The following is a 14,745-nucleotide window of genomic DNA, read 5'->3' as shown; positions in this document are numbered from 1 at the left end:
ATGAACAGTGCTAGGTCTGCGCCTGGGATCTGAACCTGCGAATCCCAGGCGGCCAAAGCAGAGCACACAAACTCAACCACTAGGCCACTGGGCCGGCACTGACAGGTGTCATTTTTAAAGCAACTTTGGCCCAAACCTTTGCTGTGACCACCCCGCTCTGGTCTGCCCTGTCCAGGTTGTGGCTGCTGCCAGGTCTGAGAACTGCTCATGAGTGGCGCAGTTCATTCTTCCACACACCTGCTCTCTTCAGCACAAAAATTAAGTCATGGATTTTGAATGGCAAGAGACAATTTCGATTAGAGCACAGCCGTTTTAACGAGATAGAGGATCTGGTACTGTGCTGGGAATCCACAGCAGCCTTCATTGTTAAGTCTCAAAGTTTGGGAGTAAGGGAAAGATGGATTTTTAAAACTTGCTCGAAGAATTAGTACACTTACAGTGCACTTAATTGCAATAGCAGCTGCTGGTTAATTATCAAAATCAATTGCATTCCTGGCTACTATTTTAAGTAGCAAGCAAATCATTTAGGTAATCATATGCTCCTGTTTTCTGGGTCAAATAGTATCTTCCTGAAAATTCTCCTCTTAGTTCCTTCTTTCTGCTGATGCTTTTTGTGACCATTTCTGGAGGTTAATCTTAGTGTGCTATTTCACATTCAAACTGAGGCCGTGTAGTTGCAGTATTTTAAACTCTCTCTCTTTTTTTTTTTTTTCTTTTGGTAGGGGAGTGGGGGAGGGCACAGGGTGGCTTGTTTCTTGCCTGCACTGAAAATGACAGCAGGGCCCACTGGGAAGGCTGGCAGTTCTGTCTTTGATCCCTTTTGCCTCCCCAGGCAGAAGTAGCACATACGGGGGCTCCATGGAATGCTATTTACTAACGGTAGGATTTCGGGTGTCACCGACTGGCACAGTTGCCCTGGTGTTTGATGGCTCGACTGTCAGCCCTGTCAGCCTCTGGAGTCAGGCTCTGCTTCCTAGCTGCTTCTGGGCCTGTTCCTTAACTCTGTGCCTCACTTTGCTCATCTGTAAAATGGGGGTAAATCACAGTGCTTCGAGGCAGGAGAGTGTGAGGCTTATGAACAAAGGCTTCAGAGGCCAAGGCCTGGATTTGAATCCTCGCTCTGCCTCTTTATAGCCTGAGGATCCTGGAACGGCTCCTGAGTGACCCTGTGCCCCAGTATGCCCATCAACAATTCTGGGGACAGTGATGGCTGCACCTCTTAGGGTCCTTGAGAGAAGGAAATGAAGATACAGTGCGGCTGAAACAGCTTTAGGGCCCTGGTCTCCAGGACTCTAAGAGGACACGTCGCTTACCTGCTGTGGCCGGCCTCTGTCCTCGGCGGTGATGGGTGCAGGCGGGCAGCCTCAAAGATCCGTCACCGCTGTGTGACTCCAGATGCAAGGAGGTGTTGTTCAATCACAAAAACACAAAGTGCTTCCATGTAGGATTTAGAAAGAACCCAGGTGGGCTCATGTCGGGGCCTCCTTTCTTTTGGGTCTGCCCTTGAGTGGGGCACTGACCTTGGGACCAAGAAGCCAGCCACAGACGCCCAGCAGCCATGAGGCCTTTAAGCTTTGCAGAGTGCGTTCTGCTTTCATTGTCCTTTTCAACCTCATTTAATTCCCCCCACAGCCCTGAAAGTCAGGGTCTGGGGTCGCTCTCAGTCTACCAGGGCGTAAGCTGAGCCCCCGGCATCTGTGACTGACTTGTCCGAATCACGCGGCTGGGAGAGGCAGGGCCAGCTGTAATCAGGGTCCAGGTCTGTTGGTGGCTAGCAGCTCTTGGACTCTTATGGAGGGCCATTATTGGATGATGTAAGTGAAACCCCCAAGTCTTTTTTGAGAGCCTCCTTCCAGAAGGTTGAGTTTGGAGGGAGGGCTGGTTCACTCCTGGGTCCTCCCACCTGGGGGCAGCAGTGAGGCAGTCTCACCAGCAGGAGATCTTAGTGCTTTTGTGCAGCTACTGTTTAGTGAGGCTACCCAAGAAGTGCAACTATTTTCTCCCCCTACCCCCACCCGCCCGTTGCCAAACACAGGTGACTAAGAAGTGGCCCCTAGGCCTTCAGGAGCTTCTACTCACGTACTATGATGTCAGGTATATGAGGTGTTTTAGAAGAAGTTTCAGATAAAATGTTATAGAGTTCCAAGGAGAAATGAAGGAAGGCTCCCTGGAGGAAGTAGCATTTGAATTGGACTTTGAATAACAGATAGAAAGTGAACAACATGAGCAGGGTCATGGAGGTGAGAAAGCCCAGAGCAAACAAAAAATTATTTGTTGTCGTTGAACTATCATGTTCACGCAGTGGCGTGGAAGGAGGTAAGATTGCTGAGGGAGATCAGGCCTGGGTGCGGAAGGCTTCAGTGGCCAGGCTGAAGGTTTGGCTTATTTTTTTCTCAGTGGACAGTGCGGGGGACACTGAAGGTTTTGCACAGGGGAGTGATGCGTTGAGAGTTGTGCACTAGGAAGTGAGCCTGTTTGGGTGTGCCAGGAGAGGGTTGAGGTTGGAGGTGACCCTAGAAGTGTGAGAAATGACATGTGTCCTCTTGTACATTGGTCAGGCTGTTGATGTCCAGCACATGGGCCCCCGTGTGAAATTAAAAACTGTTCTGTTGTCATGGTTCCAACATGCTGTCACTTCTCTTACAGGAAAATAGTGGCCGAGTATGAGAAGACCATCGCCCAGATGATAGGTGGGTGTCCCGGCCGGCGGGGCCCAGCCTGCCCTGAGGTTTCTAGGCTCTGGGGAGGGCTTTGCAGGTAGACACTGCGCATGTTCCTCCTAGGCTCCTCTCGGAGCGTGAAGTCCTTCAGGGAGGGGCCAGAACATCCCAGAATGTGGCTTCACCCCAGGGCAATGAGCCTGGGGACCTCCCGGAAACACCTGCTCAAATGTGTTAGCATTATGCATGGCTCCGGGAAGCCGTGGCAGTCACCTCGATGGCCACCGTTTGAGCAGCCAGGACTGTCCACCTCGTGGGGAAAGAGATTTGGGTTGTTTCCTGAGATGTTTGGGGGCTTTTTTGCTCATGGGAGAGACTAAGAATCAAATCCTTAAACCCTAATTTAGTCTAGAGTCAAGTGACAGAATACCCCATCCAGCCCTTACACAAGGTTCTAGGACAAGGACAGTAGAACATGTGGCAATCCAGCTGTCCGCCCCTGCTTCCGCCTGTGTTATGGCAGACCGTGTTAACTAGTCACCACGCTCTTTCTCACCGAGGTTGGACACTGCCTCAGAATCCATCTTAACACAGCATCCCAGGCAGCCAGTACTGACAGATTCCTTTGGTCTACAATAAAAGAAGGGCGCAAGTCACAAGTTATACACACCTGGCTCTTTTTTTTTCTTTTGTAAATAATGAAAAAAGATCTTGCAGAAATTCTAAGCCCAAGTTTTTACACTAATGATCACTAGTCAAAAATGATGTTATGACTCTAGGGGGTTGGGGAGTTGTTTGTTTATTCGCTTAGGTCTGGGATACCAGTCTTTGAAAAATCTTTTCCTCCTGAAGACATCCGGAGAAAGACCGCAGCTCACCACAGACCGCAGTTTCTGTGTCCCGTCTTGACGCTGTGCTAGCAGATGACGCCCCCCCCCCCCAAACGTTCGGGGGTGCGTCACGCCACACCTCTGCCTTGTCCCACCATGAATATGACAGCAGCCTCGGGAGTGTGAGGAGGCCGGTAGCTGAGTGCCCCCATTCAAAGGGGCTTTAGTTTTGAGTTATTACAATAAAAGGCCATTTCTCCCGGAGCTCAGGGGGGAAGCCCATTCGGGTGTTTCTAAGGCTCAGCCTCCCGGGGTCTGCTGTCTATAAACTGAAGCCTCTTCATTCAATTGGTATAACAATTTATGATGCGTTTGGAGGAGGTGAAACAAAACTCTTGGAACTGAAACTGCCAGTAAAGGTGGTTGAGATGGGGGATTTATGTCTTCCAATATACGGCGTTTGGCAAGCCGAGCTCAACCTTTTGGCCTCCTGGAGTCTTGGGAGGTGCAAACGTCACTCAGACCTACCGTGGCTCATCTGGAAACAGCCTCCTGCGTCTCAGAGTCATGCATCCTTATTTTTGCTCTTGGTGATGACGTTTAGGCCAACATTGAAATGGGGTAAAAGGACGTGAGCCTTCGCCCTGACTGCAGGCTGCCCAGAGCCATCTTTTACGCTCCGCTGGCAGTTTTCATGGGAGCAGACGTTCCCTCTTGAAAACTAAAAGAGCAGGAATCTCTCTAGTTCACCTGGGTGGTCTGTCCTCGTGACAAAAACTGTTCAACTCTGATGCTTTCCTCACAGCGTATTTCCAGGTGACAGTAGTTAGAAAATTTTCAGTTCCCCACGGTCTGAGGATATGTGGGACCCTGACTCCAGGGACTGTGGCCACATGCCCACCCCCTCCCCCAGGTCCCTGTACCCCGCCCCCGGAGAGCTGGTCTGTTTGGCCTAAGGGTCCCTCTCTTCAAGAGCTGTGAACTTGGCCCTTTTTAGCATTTTCTGTTTGGGGGTGTTCGAGCCACCCGCAGTGGCTCCGTGAGACTCCAGCAACCCTGGCTGGAAGCAGCATTGTCACTCAGGGTGGTGTCACACCGTGTGTCCGTTCCTTGTTCCCCATCCTCACGCTCCCATTCACTGCCACTTTTCCAGAACTGTTCTCATCAGAAAGGTGGCACGTCCGTGGTTGTCACCCATCAGTCACTGTTGCAGGTCATTGATTAGGGCCATTGCAGATTTCGGGGTCCTCATGTCCTTGTAGAAGATGGTGTGGGTCCAGGGCACGGCTGGGACCTGCTGTGGCTGTGGGTGGGACCTGCTTTCTTTCTGGGTAGGTCTCCATATGTGGCAGCACATCCGCATGTCTCATCTGGATTCCATATTTTTCTTGTTGTTTTCACTCACTCAATCAGCATTCCTCATGGACGGGAAACTCAGGCCCAGAGAGCTTGGCAGTTCAGGACCTGAGCGAACGTAATAGCGTTTTGAATTTAAAACCAGTTTCCACCCCACCTACTCGAGCCCTTCCTGGCTCCAGGCAGGCTCTGTGGCCCCCATTTAACCTCCACAAATGCTCCACACCGGGGTGACATCTGTCCTGCCATCATTGTCTGTTCTTATTGTGTGTTACTAAAGAGAATATGTTTTATTAAGTTCAAATATTGAATATTTAGAATTCAGAACAAAGAGAGATTTCTGTGCTTTCTGCATTCCAGGTTGTTGCAATTGATTTTTTTTTCTGCTCTCCTAACAACTGCCCTGATTATCTGTTTTGCTTCCATTTTCTGTTGCTTCTTGCCCTTTGCTTGCAAAACAAACAGGCAAGCCTGGTAAGTAAATGCTTTTCACCTAATTTGACACCTGCCCATTGCAACCCTCATTTGTTTGTTTTTCTATTTTTGTTACTTTTGCTTTTGTGTGTTTGCCACATTCCCCACATGGTTTCATCAGGTTTTGCCTGAAAAAGCCAGAAAAATCTCCAGGGGCATTGTTTTGCTGTTAAGGCTAGAGCACCTTTGGTTTGGGGCTGATTTCCTGATTTGAAGAACCTAACAGGATTTGTAATTTACGCAAAGATCCGTGACGTGCTCCCACCTCCCCAAACTCCTGGGAACTGGGAAATCTGTTTTTCCAGGGGTTATCTGGGGAGGAAAGGAAACCTGAGGCTGGCTGGGTCTCAGGTCCAGGAAGTCAGATGGACTCCGTTTGATAAATGGCTCCTTTACCGGCCAAGTGAAACGTACACATGCTTGAGACCGGCTGGAAGGCGCACTGTGCAGTGAGGAAGGCTGAGGAGGCAGCTCACATTCAAAGGATGAAAACAAACATTTGGCACTCGCAAAACTGCCAAACGCCCTTTCTTTTAGGAGTCTAGATGGAACAAGCTGATTGCCGGCAGTTCTGTTCTCACTTACGTTAAAAAGCTCCCCCTCCGTGCGTCACTGTGGTGTGACATCATGCCAGTTTGGGAATGCCGATGATGTTGTTGATAACGGTCATTGACACTGGGTTCTTACTACATGGCGAGCGCTTCATATACATTCTCTCCTTTAATCTTCCCCCAAACACCATGAGACACATACTGTGATCCCCTTTCAGGGGAGGAGGCTGACACAGAGCTTGTTAGCCCCGCCCACGCTCTCACAGCTGGGACATGGCAGAGGCAGGACTAGAACTGGGGCGGTCAGACTCAGAAGCGTGGGTTCTTCGCCTCCGCCCTGGTGGCGGGAGCTCTGAGCGCCAGGCTTGCAGAGACGTCAGGCATCCTCTGAGCCAGTGGGTCTCCCAGCATGCTCCCCGGACCAGCCGCCTCAGCATCACTGGGGACCTTGTCCCAGATGCCGATCCTCGGCCCCACCCCAGGCCTACTGAGTCAGAACCCTCTGAGGGGGAGTGTAGCAATCTGTGTTTGAACAAGCCCCCAGCTGATTCGGATGCACACTCACATGTGAGAACCCCTTCATTTGGAAATGAGCCCCCGAGAGTCAGGACTTATGAGCAAGTTTATCTCAGGGCAGGAGCTAAAACCAGGACATGGCCTTCCTGTTCTGTGCTTTCCCCTCTACACCACATGGCGAGAATATGCCTGACTTCAGATACAGAAAGATGCCCATCAACTCTAAGGGAAAAGAACCCAAAGCAACATTGGCTTTTAAGGGTGCTGTGTCCTTCCAGGTCAGTTACTAAGAGGCTGTGTGGAGACGTGCTTACGAGCACGGCTTTGGGTTTGGGGCTGGCTCTGCCGCTGCCTCAGTGAGTGAGTGACTTAGCTCTTAAGGCCCTGTTCACCTTCTGTGAAATGGAGATGAGAAACCTGCCCAGGTTGTTGCAAGGCCCCAGTGGCTCATCTATTGCACGGGCGTGGGTCGAGGTGTCATGTGAGTCAGGCACCTCCTGGGCCCTGGGACAGAGCAGTGGACAAAACTGACTCAGGACCCTGCCCTTGTGGAGCATGCGTTGTAGGGGAGACGGGCAGCCGACAGGCACGTGCACATGTGCACACGCATACACAGCCATCTGATAGAATGAAGGAGTGGCGCTGCTGGGGAGAGAATGAAGGACTAGACGTGGGGAGGCGTTTCCCACGGGTGCTCAGAGAAGGTGCCTCTGGGGAGGCGACCTGGGATCAGGGACCTGAGTGAGCGAGGGGGAGCCATGGGACGCTCCGGGGCCTGCGTTCCCCGCTGTGGGCACAGCAGTGCTGAGCCCTGGGACAGCACCGCCTGGGACGTGGAGGCCACTGTGGCTGCAGCCGGGAGGGCAGAGAGCAGAGCGTGTGGGGAAGGAGTTTGGCTTTTGTTCCCCATGCAAGGGGAGGCCCTGAGGGGCTCTGAGCAGGAGTGAGGTGACCCGGTTTGCACTTGTGGAAGCTTGGTCTGGCTGCTGGGTGCTGGCTTAGGGGCATTAAAAAGAGAACAGTCAGCATGGCACTGACATGTGGAGGGGCCAGGACTCCCTGGCCGCTGCTCTTCTGGCTGTTAGCATTTGCAGATGCGATCCATCCTTCAGCAGCCAGCCCTTGGAGGCAGTCCTGGGTAGCAGGCAGGCTCATCCCAGGTGACCGGGGGCTGAGACGGAAGGACAGATCTGCAGAGTTCTTTCCCCCAGGAGCGCTGAGCGGGAGCTTCTCCCTTCCCCACTCTGCTGTCACCAGAGTTTCAGACAGATAGAACAAATGGTTCCTCACCCACCTGGACCAGTGATGGATCAGCACACAAAACAGAGCACCGTGCAGGCGAGGGGCTTGTGTGTGGAGTGGTCAGAGAAAGACTTTCTCATAAAGATTAGGTGGTTTTCAGGACGTTTGGGGCAGAATATTAGCTTGTGGTGGCCCAGAGAGGTGGGGTGGAGGACAGAGCCGTCGCCTTCCCCAGGATCAGCCACTCTGACCCCAGCCAGAATTTCATGCTTTTGTACACAACTGAGAAACTCACTTTGACAGAAACAGCTCCATTTTTCTTGGAGTTCAGACACCTGTTCTGTCAAAGGAAATGTCTGTTTCTGTGTGAAGCAGAATTTCAAGGCAACGGTTATGTAGGCTTTAGAGTTCGGGGGATGTTTGAAGGATGAAGAAACCTTCTTCTTTTCCACGATCATCTCTTTATTTTGCTAACAGTTAGGAAGGCCGTCCCCGTGCAGCCCAGAACACTGCACTTTTTAATCTTGCCCAACACGATGAAGTCGTGCTGTTTTACTTTTTTATCTTATGGATCTGTTTGCTGTGAACAACCGGATAGAATCAGTGGGGTCTCCAGTGTAGATTTTTAAGGGGCTGCATCGACGAGGTTCAAGAACACTGGCCAGTGTCTGTGCTGTCTAATACAGCGCTGGCCCAGGCCTGGGATGCTGGGGCCATGGGTTTCGTGCCTTTGGAGACGGACTCTGGGTGGGCTCAGGAGAGTGGGTCCATCTGAACAAAAAGCCAAGATCTGAGATGCCTGCTGGTTGGGCTGTGTTGCATCCAAGGCCTTCGCTTCGCGAGGCCCCTGAGCTCAGGTTCGGATTCCATGGGCTTCATCGTTTGGCCCCTTGTCTCTCCTGCCAGAGGATGAACAGAGGGAGAAGTCAGTCTCCCACCAAACGGTCCAGCAGCTGGTCCTGGAGAAGGAGCAAGCCCTGGCTGACCTGAACTCCGTGGAGAAGTCTCTGGCCGATCTCTTCAGGAGATACGAGAAGATGAAAGAGGTCCTGGAGGGCTTCCGCAAGGTGCGTTTGTGTTCGGGGCCAGCGCGTGTGGGCGGGAGAGCGTGGAACAGGTTGGGAGAGATTGGGGGACATTCTGGAAGGTGTCCTCACAGGCTGGGGAGTCGGACTTGGCTGGCCAGGGTTACACCTTCTTGGGGTTTGCAACCCTCGTCGGCGTTTCTCTGTGGGCTTGACCGTGTCCTCTGTCGTGTCAGAATGAAGAGGTGCTGAAGAAGTGTGCACAGGAGTACCTGTCCCGAGTGAGGAAGGAGGAGCAGAGGTACCAGGCCCTGAAGGTGCATGCGGAGGAGAAGCTGGACAGGTACCACGCCTGGGTCTGCTCCCACGGGCCTCTCAGCAGCCCCTGCCAAGGCAGGCCGGGGGCTCCGATGGCACCCTTGACGTTAGCCTGGGAAGGGCGGATATTCTGTGCATTTTTTCAGCATGATTCATGATATGAGTGCACGCTCAGTGGGCATGCATTTTGCTAATTAAGGGATAGGTTGTGATGTCCAGGGCACCCTCGAAGCACCTGGACATTGTGGGAACGGGGTTGGAGGTGGGCAGTTCTCACGGGCTCCTGTGCTCGGCTCCTGTCGCTAGGAGCTGGAGCCAGACAGTTGCCCCCGTCCAGAATTGGGAGGAGGAGGGTGGGAGACATCTACAGGGGAGGGTGACCATTTCTGAGCTCCTCACACCCTCGCCCCGTTCCCACAGGGCCAATGCCGAGATTGCCCAGGTCCGGGGCAAGGCCCAGCAGGAGCAGGCTGCCTACCAGGCCAGCCTGCGGAAGGAGCAGCTGCGAGTGGATGCTCTGGAAAGAACACTGGAGCAGAAGGTAACAGGCCGAGGGGGCGGCCTCCAGGCCAGTGGGGCTGGCCAGACCCTCAGATAAACAGACTGGGCTTCCCTGCGCCCACAGCAGCTCTGGGGACAGGCTGCACAGCAGTGGCGCTCCCAGGACAAGTTCATGCTCCATGAGCTCTCCTCGCTCTCCCTCTGGAAGATCCAGTTTAATGCAGCTCTGAGCCTGGCCTCCTTTCTGCCTTTCCTGAATGGCTGCCTGCTTGGCTGTTTATTGCTGTTTTTCATTCCTTTTCAACTTTCATTCATTCGTCAAATATTTACCAAGCACCTACAATGCGCAGGCATGGTTCTTTAGTCCCTGCACCATGCTTGCCGGTGAGTGGATGGGGTCCCCACCAGACTCCTGGCAGAGACAACCGGCTGATGCAGAAAAGGGGCCATGTCAAGGTCAGAAGGGCCCCCAGATGTCCTCTTATTTCCATGGCTGGGGGATCCTCCTGAGGTCCCTCAGCTTTTCCCCAGCTTTCCTGATTTCCAATCTAGTGCTCAGTCCACTGTACACACTGTCTCCTTGGGTGTGAGAGGACATGAGAGGCCACTTCTGCCGGGAGCGCCATATGAGTCTGAGTCTGGATGGGTGTAAGCCAGGCAGGCCCCTCCCTGGGTATGTCTCTAGAAGGGGAGTTTGCAGACATGCACCCTGTTCTGGTTGACTTACTGAGCCTTCGGATTCCCCTGGCTGGTCATCAGAGAGCCCAGTGACCTTGGGTAGCATCACTTCTCATGCATTTGGGCCTTGATGAGCAGTCATGGAGAGTCCTTCATAGGCAGGTGGCATCAGGGGTCCCGCATATCTCCCAAATGGCCTCTGCTAACCCAGAAGCACCCAGCCAGCCTCAGAGTGGCCCCTTTCCTGTGCCTGCACCTGGCCAGGTTCCAGCGGGGCTGGCTGTGGTCCCGAGGGTTCTGGGCCGAGCAGAACACAGGTGCTGCCTCGCACTTCACCTACCTGACATCAGGGAAAGAGCCCTGGGACGCGGGAGACTCAGGTCCTTGCCCCACCCTGCAAGCCTCTCACTTCACCTTGGTTTCTAGGTTTGTAACTTTGGAGGATTAAACCAGAAGATCTAGAAGGTTCCTTCTTGTCCTGAGAATTATATGGCTCTATTAGTCGAATGAATTCCCCTGCATCCAAGTCTAACCACAGCTCAGCCTCTGCCTGGCCGTGTGTCCCACGGCCCGTTCCTGGTTATCCAGAATTCAAACAACTAGAAAACACACGTTGCCAGATCATGATTTTCCTCTTAGGATGAAAAAGACAAATGACTACCAGACAGTTTAATATCAGAGTCGTATTTTTAAAAAAGAAAGAGCCTGGACTATGCCAAATATGTTCAGCCTCTATTTTCCAGGCTCTGATCATTATTCTTTGCACTAACCACAGAGACAAGCAATACAGTCAGAACTGTCAAACGCAGGCGTTTCCTCAATCCATATTTATTGAGCATCACTCCAGTTTTACTGCTGAATCGGTGTTTATTTTTGTTTTCTGAATGTCGATAATCCACATATAGCATACTCGGTGACTTTTGAAAAATGGAATATTCCTTTACGTTAAAGCCTACATTCCACAGTGGTTTTGGGTTTGGCGGTTGTGCATCAGCGTTTCTAGATGGGAAAGGTAGCAGTGCTGGTGTTGGAGATCGTTCCCTCCTGCTTCCATTGGGATGTGACGGTGTTGAAGTCCCATCACGGTGTTAGCTAAAACCATAGAGGTAAAACCGGAATCAGCATGGGTGTTTTCCAGGCACCTGGCCCATGCAGATTATCACAGTTGCAAAATGAAGGTGATGCTAAATTTTCTGGCAAACTCAAAGTCCAGGAAGAAAGCAAGTGGGATTGCACAGTTTGGGACAACAGAGAAGATACAAACATAGCTGCAAACGTAATTTTATCTTAAACGCAAGCTCAGGAGGAATGAGTTAATCACATGGGTTCTTCACTAAAGGACTTTACGTGATACAGAGGGGCCAGTCTCTCTTCTAAAGAGATTCCTTTTGCCCAGTCGAGACTTTGTAAAGTGAGCTGGGACTTTTGCCCCCAGGAGCTGAGCCCTGTGATGGGGCGGTTTGCTCAGCAGTGGGCCGACGGTGCCAGGATAGAGCTTGGAGAACCTCCAGGCGTCGGTAGCTGCCGGCTCTGCTAGTGCCTCCCAACCATCAGTTCCTGGACATTATGTTTAATAAGTAAGATAGCAGAGCCGTATAGGAGGCAGGCCAGCCTGAATTTGTGTTCCGGGCTTGCCATGACTGACCTGCTGTGTGACCTTAAATTAAGCACAACGCTTAACCTCTCTGAGCCTAAGTTTCCTCACTGAAAAGTGGAGTTAATAATAGCTTCCCTTCGGGGACTGTCGTGAGAACTGAGGGACTTGCTGCCTGAGTGTATTTAGCGTGGTGACTGGCACATGGTAAGCGCTCCAGTAAGGTGAAAAATCACCCCTAGCAGCCCCAGCACTGGCAATAATAGTAATTTCAGGACTGGCGGTTAGTGCCGCGTCTCGTGCAGAGCCCCATCTTCCAACAGGAATTTCAGGGCCCCTCTGAACTGAGCCTCTCAGAGCTGCGCACTCCAGAAGGGAGGTGGCCAAGGAGATGCTCCCAGCAGGGGCTGGTGGCGGGCTGCAGTGGGCACTGAACTTCTCCACTGAGGAGGCCGCGTCTCCCCAGGCCCTGGCACCGTGAGGAGCACCAGGAGCCCAACCCGCAAGCACAGGACATGGAGCTCCGTGCCGGGATGTGTCTCGGGGAGTTCTGAGCTTTCCCAGGATGGGTCTCAGTACCACTCAGGGGACAAGCTTGTGGTTAAGACTCGCCTTCCCTGGGGACCTCCAGGAAACGCTGGCTGCAAAATGTTCCCGTGGTGCTGGAAGGATCCAGCCCCCTTGTGAGGGGCCGTTCGAGATTGCCTGTTGAGCCAGATCAGTGTGAGGCTCCGCATCCAGTGCATCCGAGAGCAGGGCTGCACCTGCCAAGACAAGGAGTCGTCCCGCTGGATCTCCGCTCTTAGAGGATGGACAGTTGTTGTTGTCGGATCATCGGTGCGAGACGATCGCGTTGCTTCCCCTTGACGAGCCCTGAGAGGACGAGCAAGGCCTAGCCTGAGGACCCCCTGAAGCCATCTTGCACCTGCCCCCGCCTCTCTCCATGATCCCTTGTATCCACAGCACTGCCTCATTGGGCATCCTCTGAATAAAGCCAGTGATCCCCATTCATTGGAGCATTGCTCCAAAAAGCCACTGAAGAGCTCACCCCAGACCATCCTTTTGTGTCCATGTCCTTCAGAGGCAAATAGCGGGAAGAGAACCAATGCTAGTTAAGCCTTTACTGTGCGCTGGCCGCTGTGCTGGGGAACTTTACACTTCTTACCTTATTTAATTCTCAGACAGATGTTATCATCAACATTTTAGAGATAAGGAAATCAAGGCTCAGAGAGGTTGTGTAACTTGCCCAAGGTCACACAGCTAGAGCTGGGATGTGTACTTAGATTGTTTGGCTCCAAGTCACTTCTCTCACTGCTTCAGATAATTTCAGGGGGACTGAGAGGCCTGGAGAACCTCGTGCCCCAGAAGGCCCAATGACCATTCTGATTGGCTTGATTTCAAACCACCAAGAGATTTCAGTAACCTCTTTCTTGTCTTCACTTTCAGAATAAAGAGATAGAAGAACTCACCAAGATTTGTGATGAACTGATTGCCAAAATGGGGAAAAGCTAACTTTGAACCAAACGTCTGGCCTTGACCGTTGCGTGCAATATGACCGTCAGCACACTGCTGTCCCCTGGTTACGCGGACAGGTTCTGTTTTCACTTTCCGTATGCACTACTGTATTTCCTTTCTAAATAAAGTTGATCTGATTGTATGCAGTACTAAGGAGACTATCAGAATTTCTTGCTATTGGTTTGCATTTTCCTAGTATAATTCATAGCAAGTTGACCTCAGAGTTCCTGTATCAGGGAGATTGTCTGATTCTCTAACAAAAGACATTGCTGACCTTGGCCTTGCCCTTGTCCCCGAGTTCCCAGGGTGAGCAGCTTTTGGATTTCATATGAACATGTACAGCTTGCACAGGGACTCTCGCCTTAAGGAGTGTAAACTTGATCTGCATTTACTGATTTGTTAAAAAAAAAAAAAGAAAATGCATGTTTCAAATAAGATTCTCTATTGTAAATAAATTTTTTTCTTTGGATCTTGGCAATAAGTGTGGCTACAGTTTATTTTCTGGGAAGGGTTGGGTGGTTTCTCGCCTTTGTTAAATCCTATCAGATCTGGCCTTTCTCTCTCCTCTGTCTGGGTCCATTTCTTTGTCCGCAGATGTAACTCACATTTCCTTCGTTGATGTGGCTGTGTTGGTAAGGTGAAGCTAATGAGAAATATTGACTTCCTGCTTACTTGATTAAGTGAGTGTATTGAATTAGTTTAGTTGTTTTTACAATGTCTCTTTGACTTTAGGGGCAAAATCCATTTCCTGTGATTGGCTCGAGGAAGCAGCAGGCTGTCACTCCTCCGTGCGTTCCGCTAGTGTGTTCAGATCAACCCTGAGACGCTGCCCCTTCCCCTCTGAAGGCTTCGTAAAGGGCAGGCAGTTACCTGTGGGAGACAGGTGATTAATTAGAGATGTGCCTGCTGTTAGATTCGTAATTGCCCCTGACTCTCTCCGGGACCCCAGGTTGAGGGGTGTGTGTATAGCAGGAGTGAGGCGGTGGGACGGTGTCTCGTTTCCCATCACCGCCGTAACAAATCAGCACAAACTTGGCAGCGTAACACAGCAGAAAGTTGCTCTCTCACGGTGCTGGAGGCCAGAAGTCCCGAAGCCAAGCGTGGACAGGGTCGTTCCCTCTGGGGGCTCTCAGGGAGTCTGTCCCGTGCCTGTCTCCGGCTTCTGGCTATGGCCAGCACTCCTTGGTGTTGCTTGGCTTGTAGCTGCGTCACTCCAGCCTCTGCCTCTGTCTGCACATGGCCTTCTCCTCTCTGTGTCTCATCTCCCTCTTCTTTTTCTTATAAGGAGACCACCCATTGGATTTAGGGCCCACCCTAAATCCTGGATGATTCTCAATTAAATCTGCAAAGACCCTATTTCCAAATAAGGTCACATTGACAAGCGGCAGTGGTCAGGATATGGATGTATCTTTGGGCGGATACGTTTGTGCCAGTGGGATGTGTGGTGTGGGATATAAGCTTGGAAAGCAGTCTGGAGCCCCCGAA

At 51.7% G+C, this 14,745-nt stretch overlaps 1 protein-coding gene across 40 annotated transcripts in view; it reads left to right on the top strand.

The window, feature by feature from the left end:
• The window catches only part of TACC2 (transforming acidic coiled-coil containing protein 2), a 210,221-nt gene extending 196,480 nt beyond the window's left edge, over window positions 1-13,741 (top strand). For all 40 annotated transcript variants that reach the window (XM_070579050.1, XM_070578132.1, XM_070577892.1 and 37 more), the window contains 5 exons: window positions 2,647-2,690; window positions 8,536-8,696; window positions 8,891-8,997; window positions 9,393-9,513; window positions 13,192-13,741. In XM_070579050.1, the coding sequence (XP_070435151.1) occupies window positions 2,647-2,690; window positions 8,536-8,696; window positions 8,891-8,997; window positions 9,393-9,513; window positions 13,192-13,257 (499 nt within the window). In that variant the 3' untranslated portion in view covers window positions 13,258-13,741. The remainder of the gene's footprint in view (window positions 1-2,646; window positions 2,691-8,535; window positions 8,697-8,890; window positions 8,998-9,392; window positions 9,514-13,191) is intronic.
• Window positions 13,742-14,745: the final 1,004 nt, after the last annotated feature.

Source organism: Equus przewalskii, chromosome 1 (genome assembly GCF_037783145.1).
Source record: "Equus przewalskii isolate Varuska chromosome 1, EquPr2, whole genome shotgun sequence".
In the NCBI taxonomy this organism is placed as follows: Eukaryota; Metazoa; Chordata; class Mammalia; order Perissodactyla; family Equidae; genus Equus; species Equus przewalskii.
Note: the sequence above shows the minus strand (reverse complement) of the source record. Positions and strands in the feature narration are given on the sequence as shown.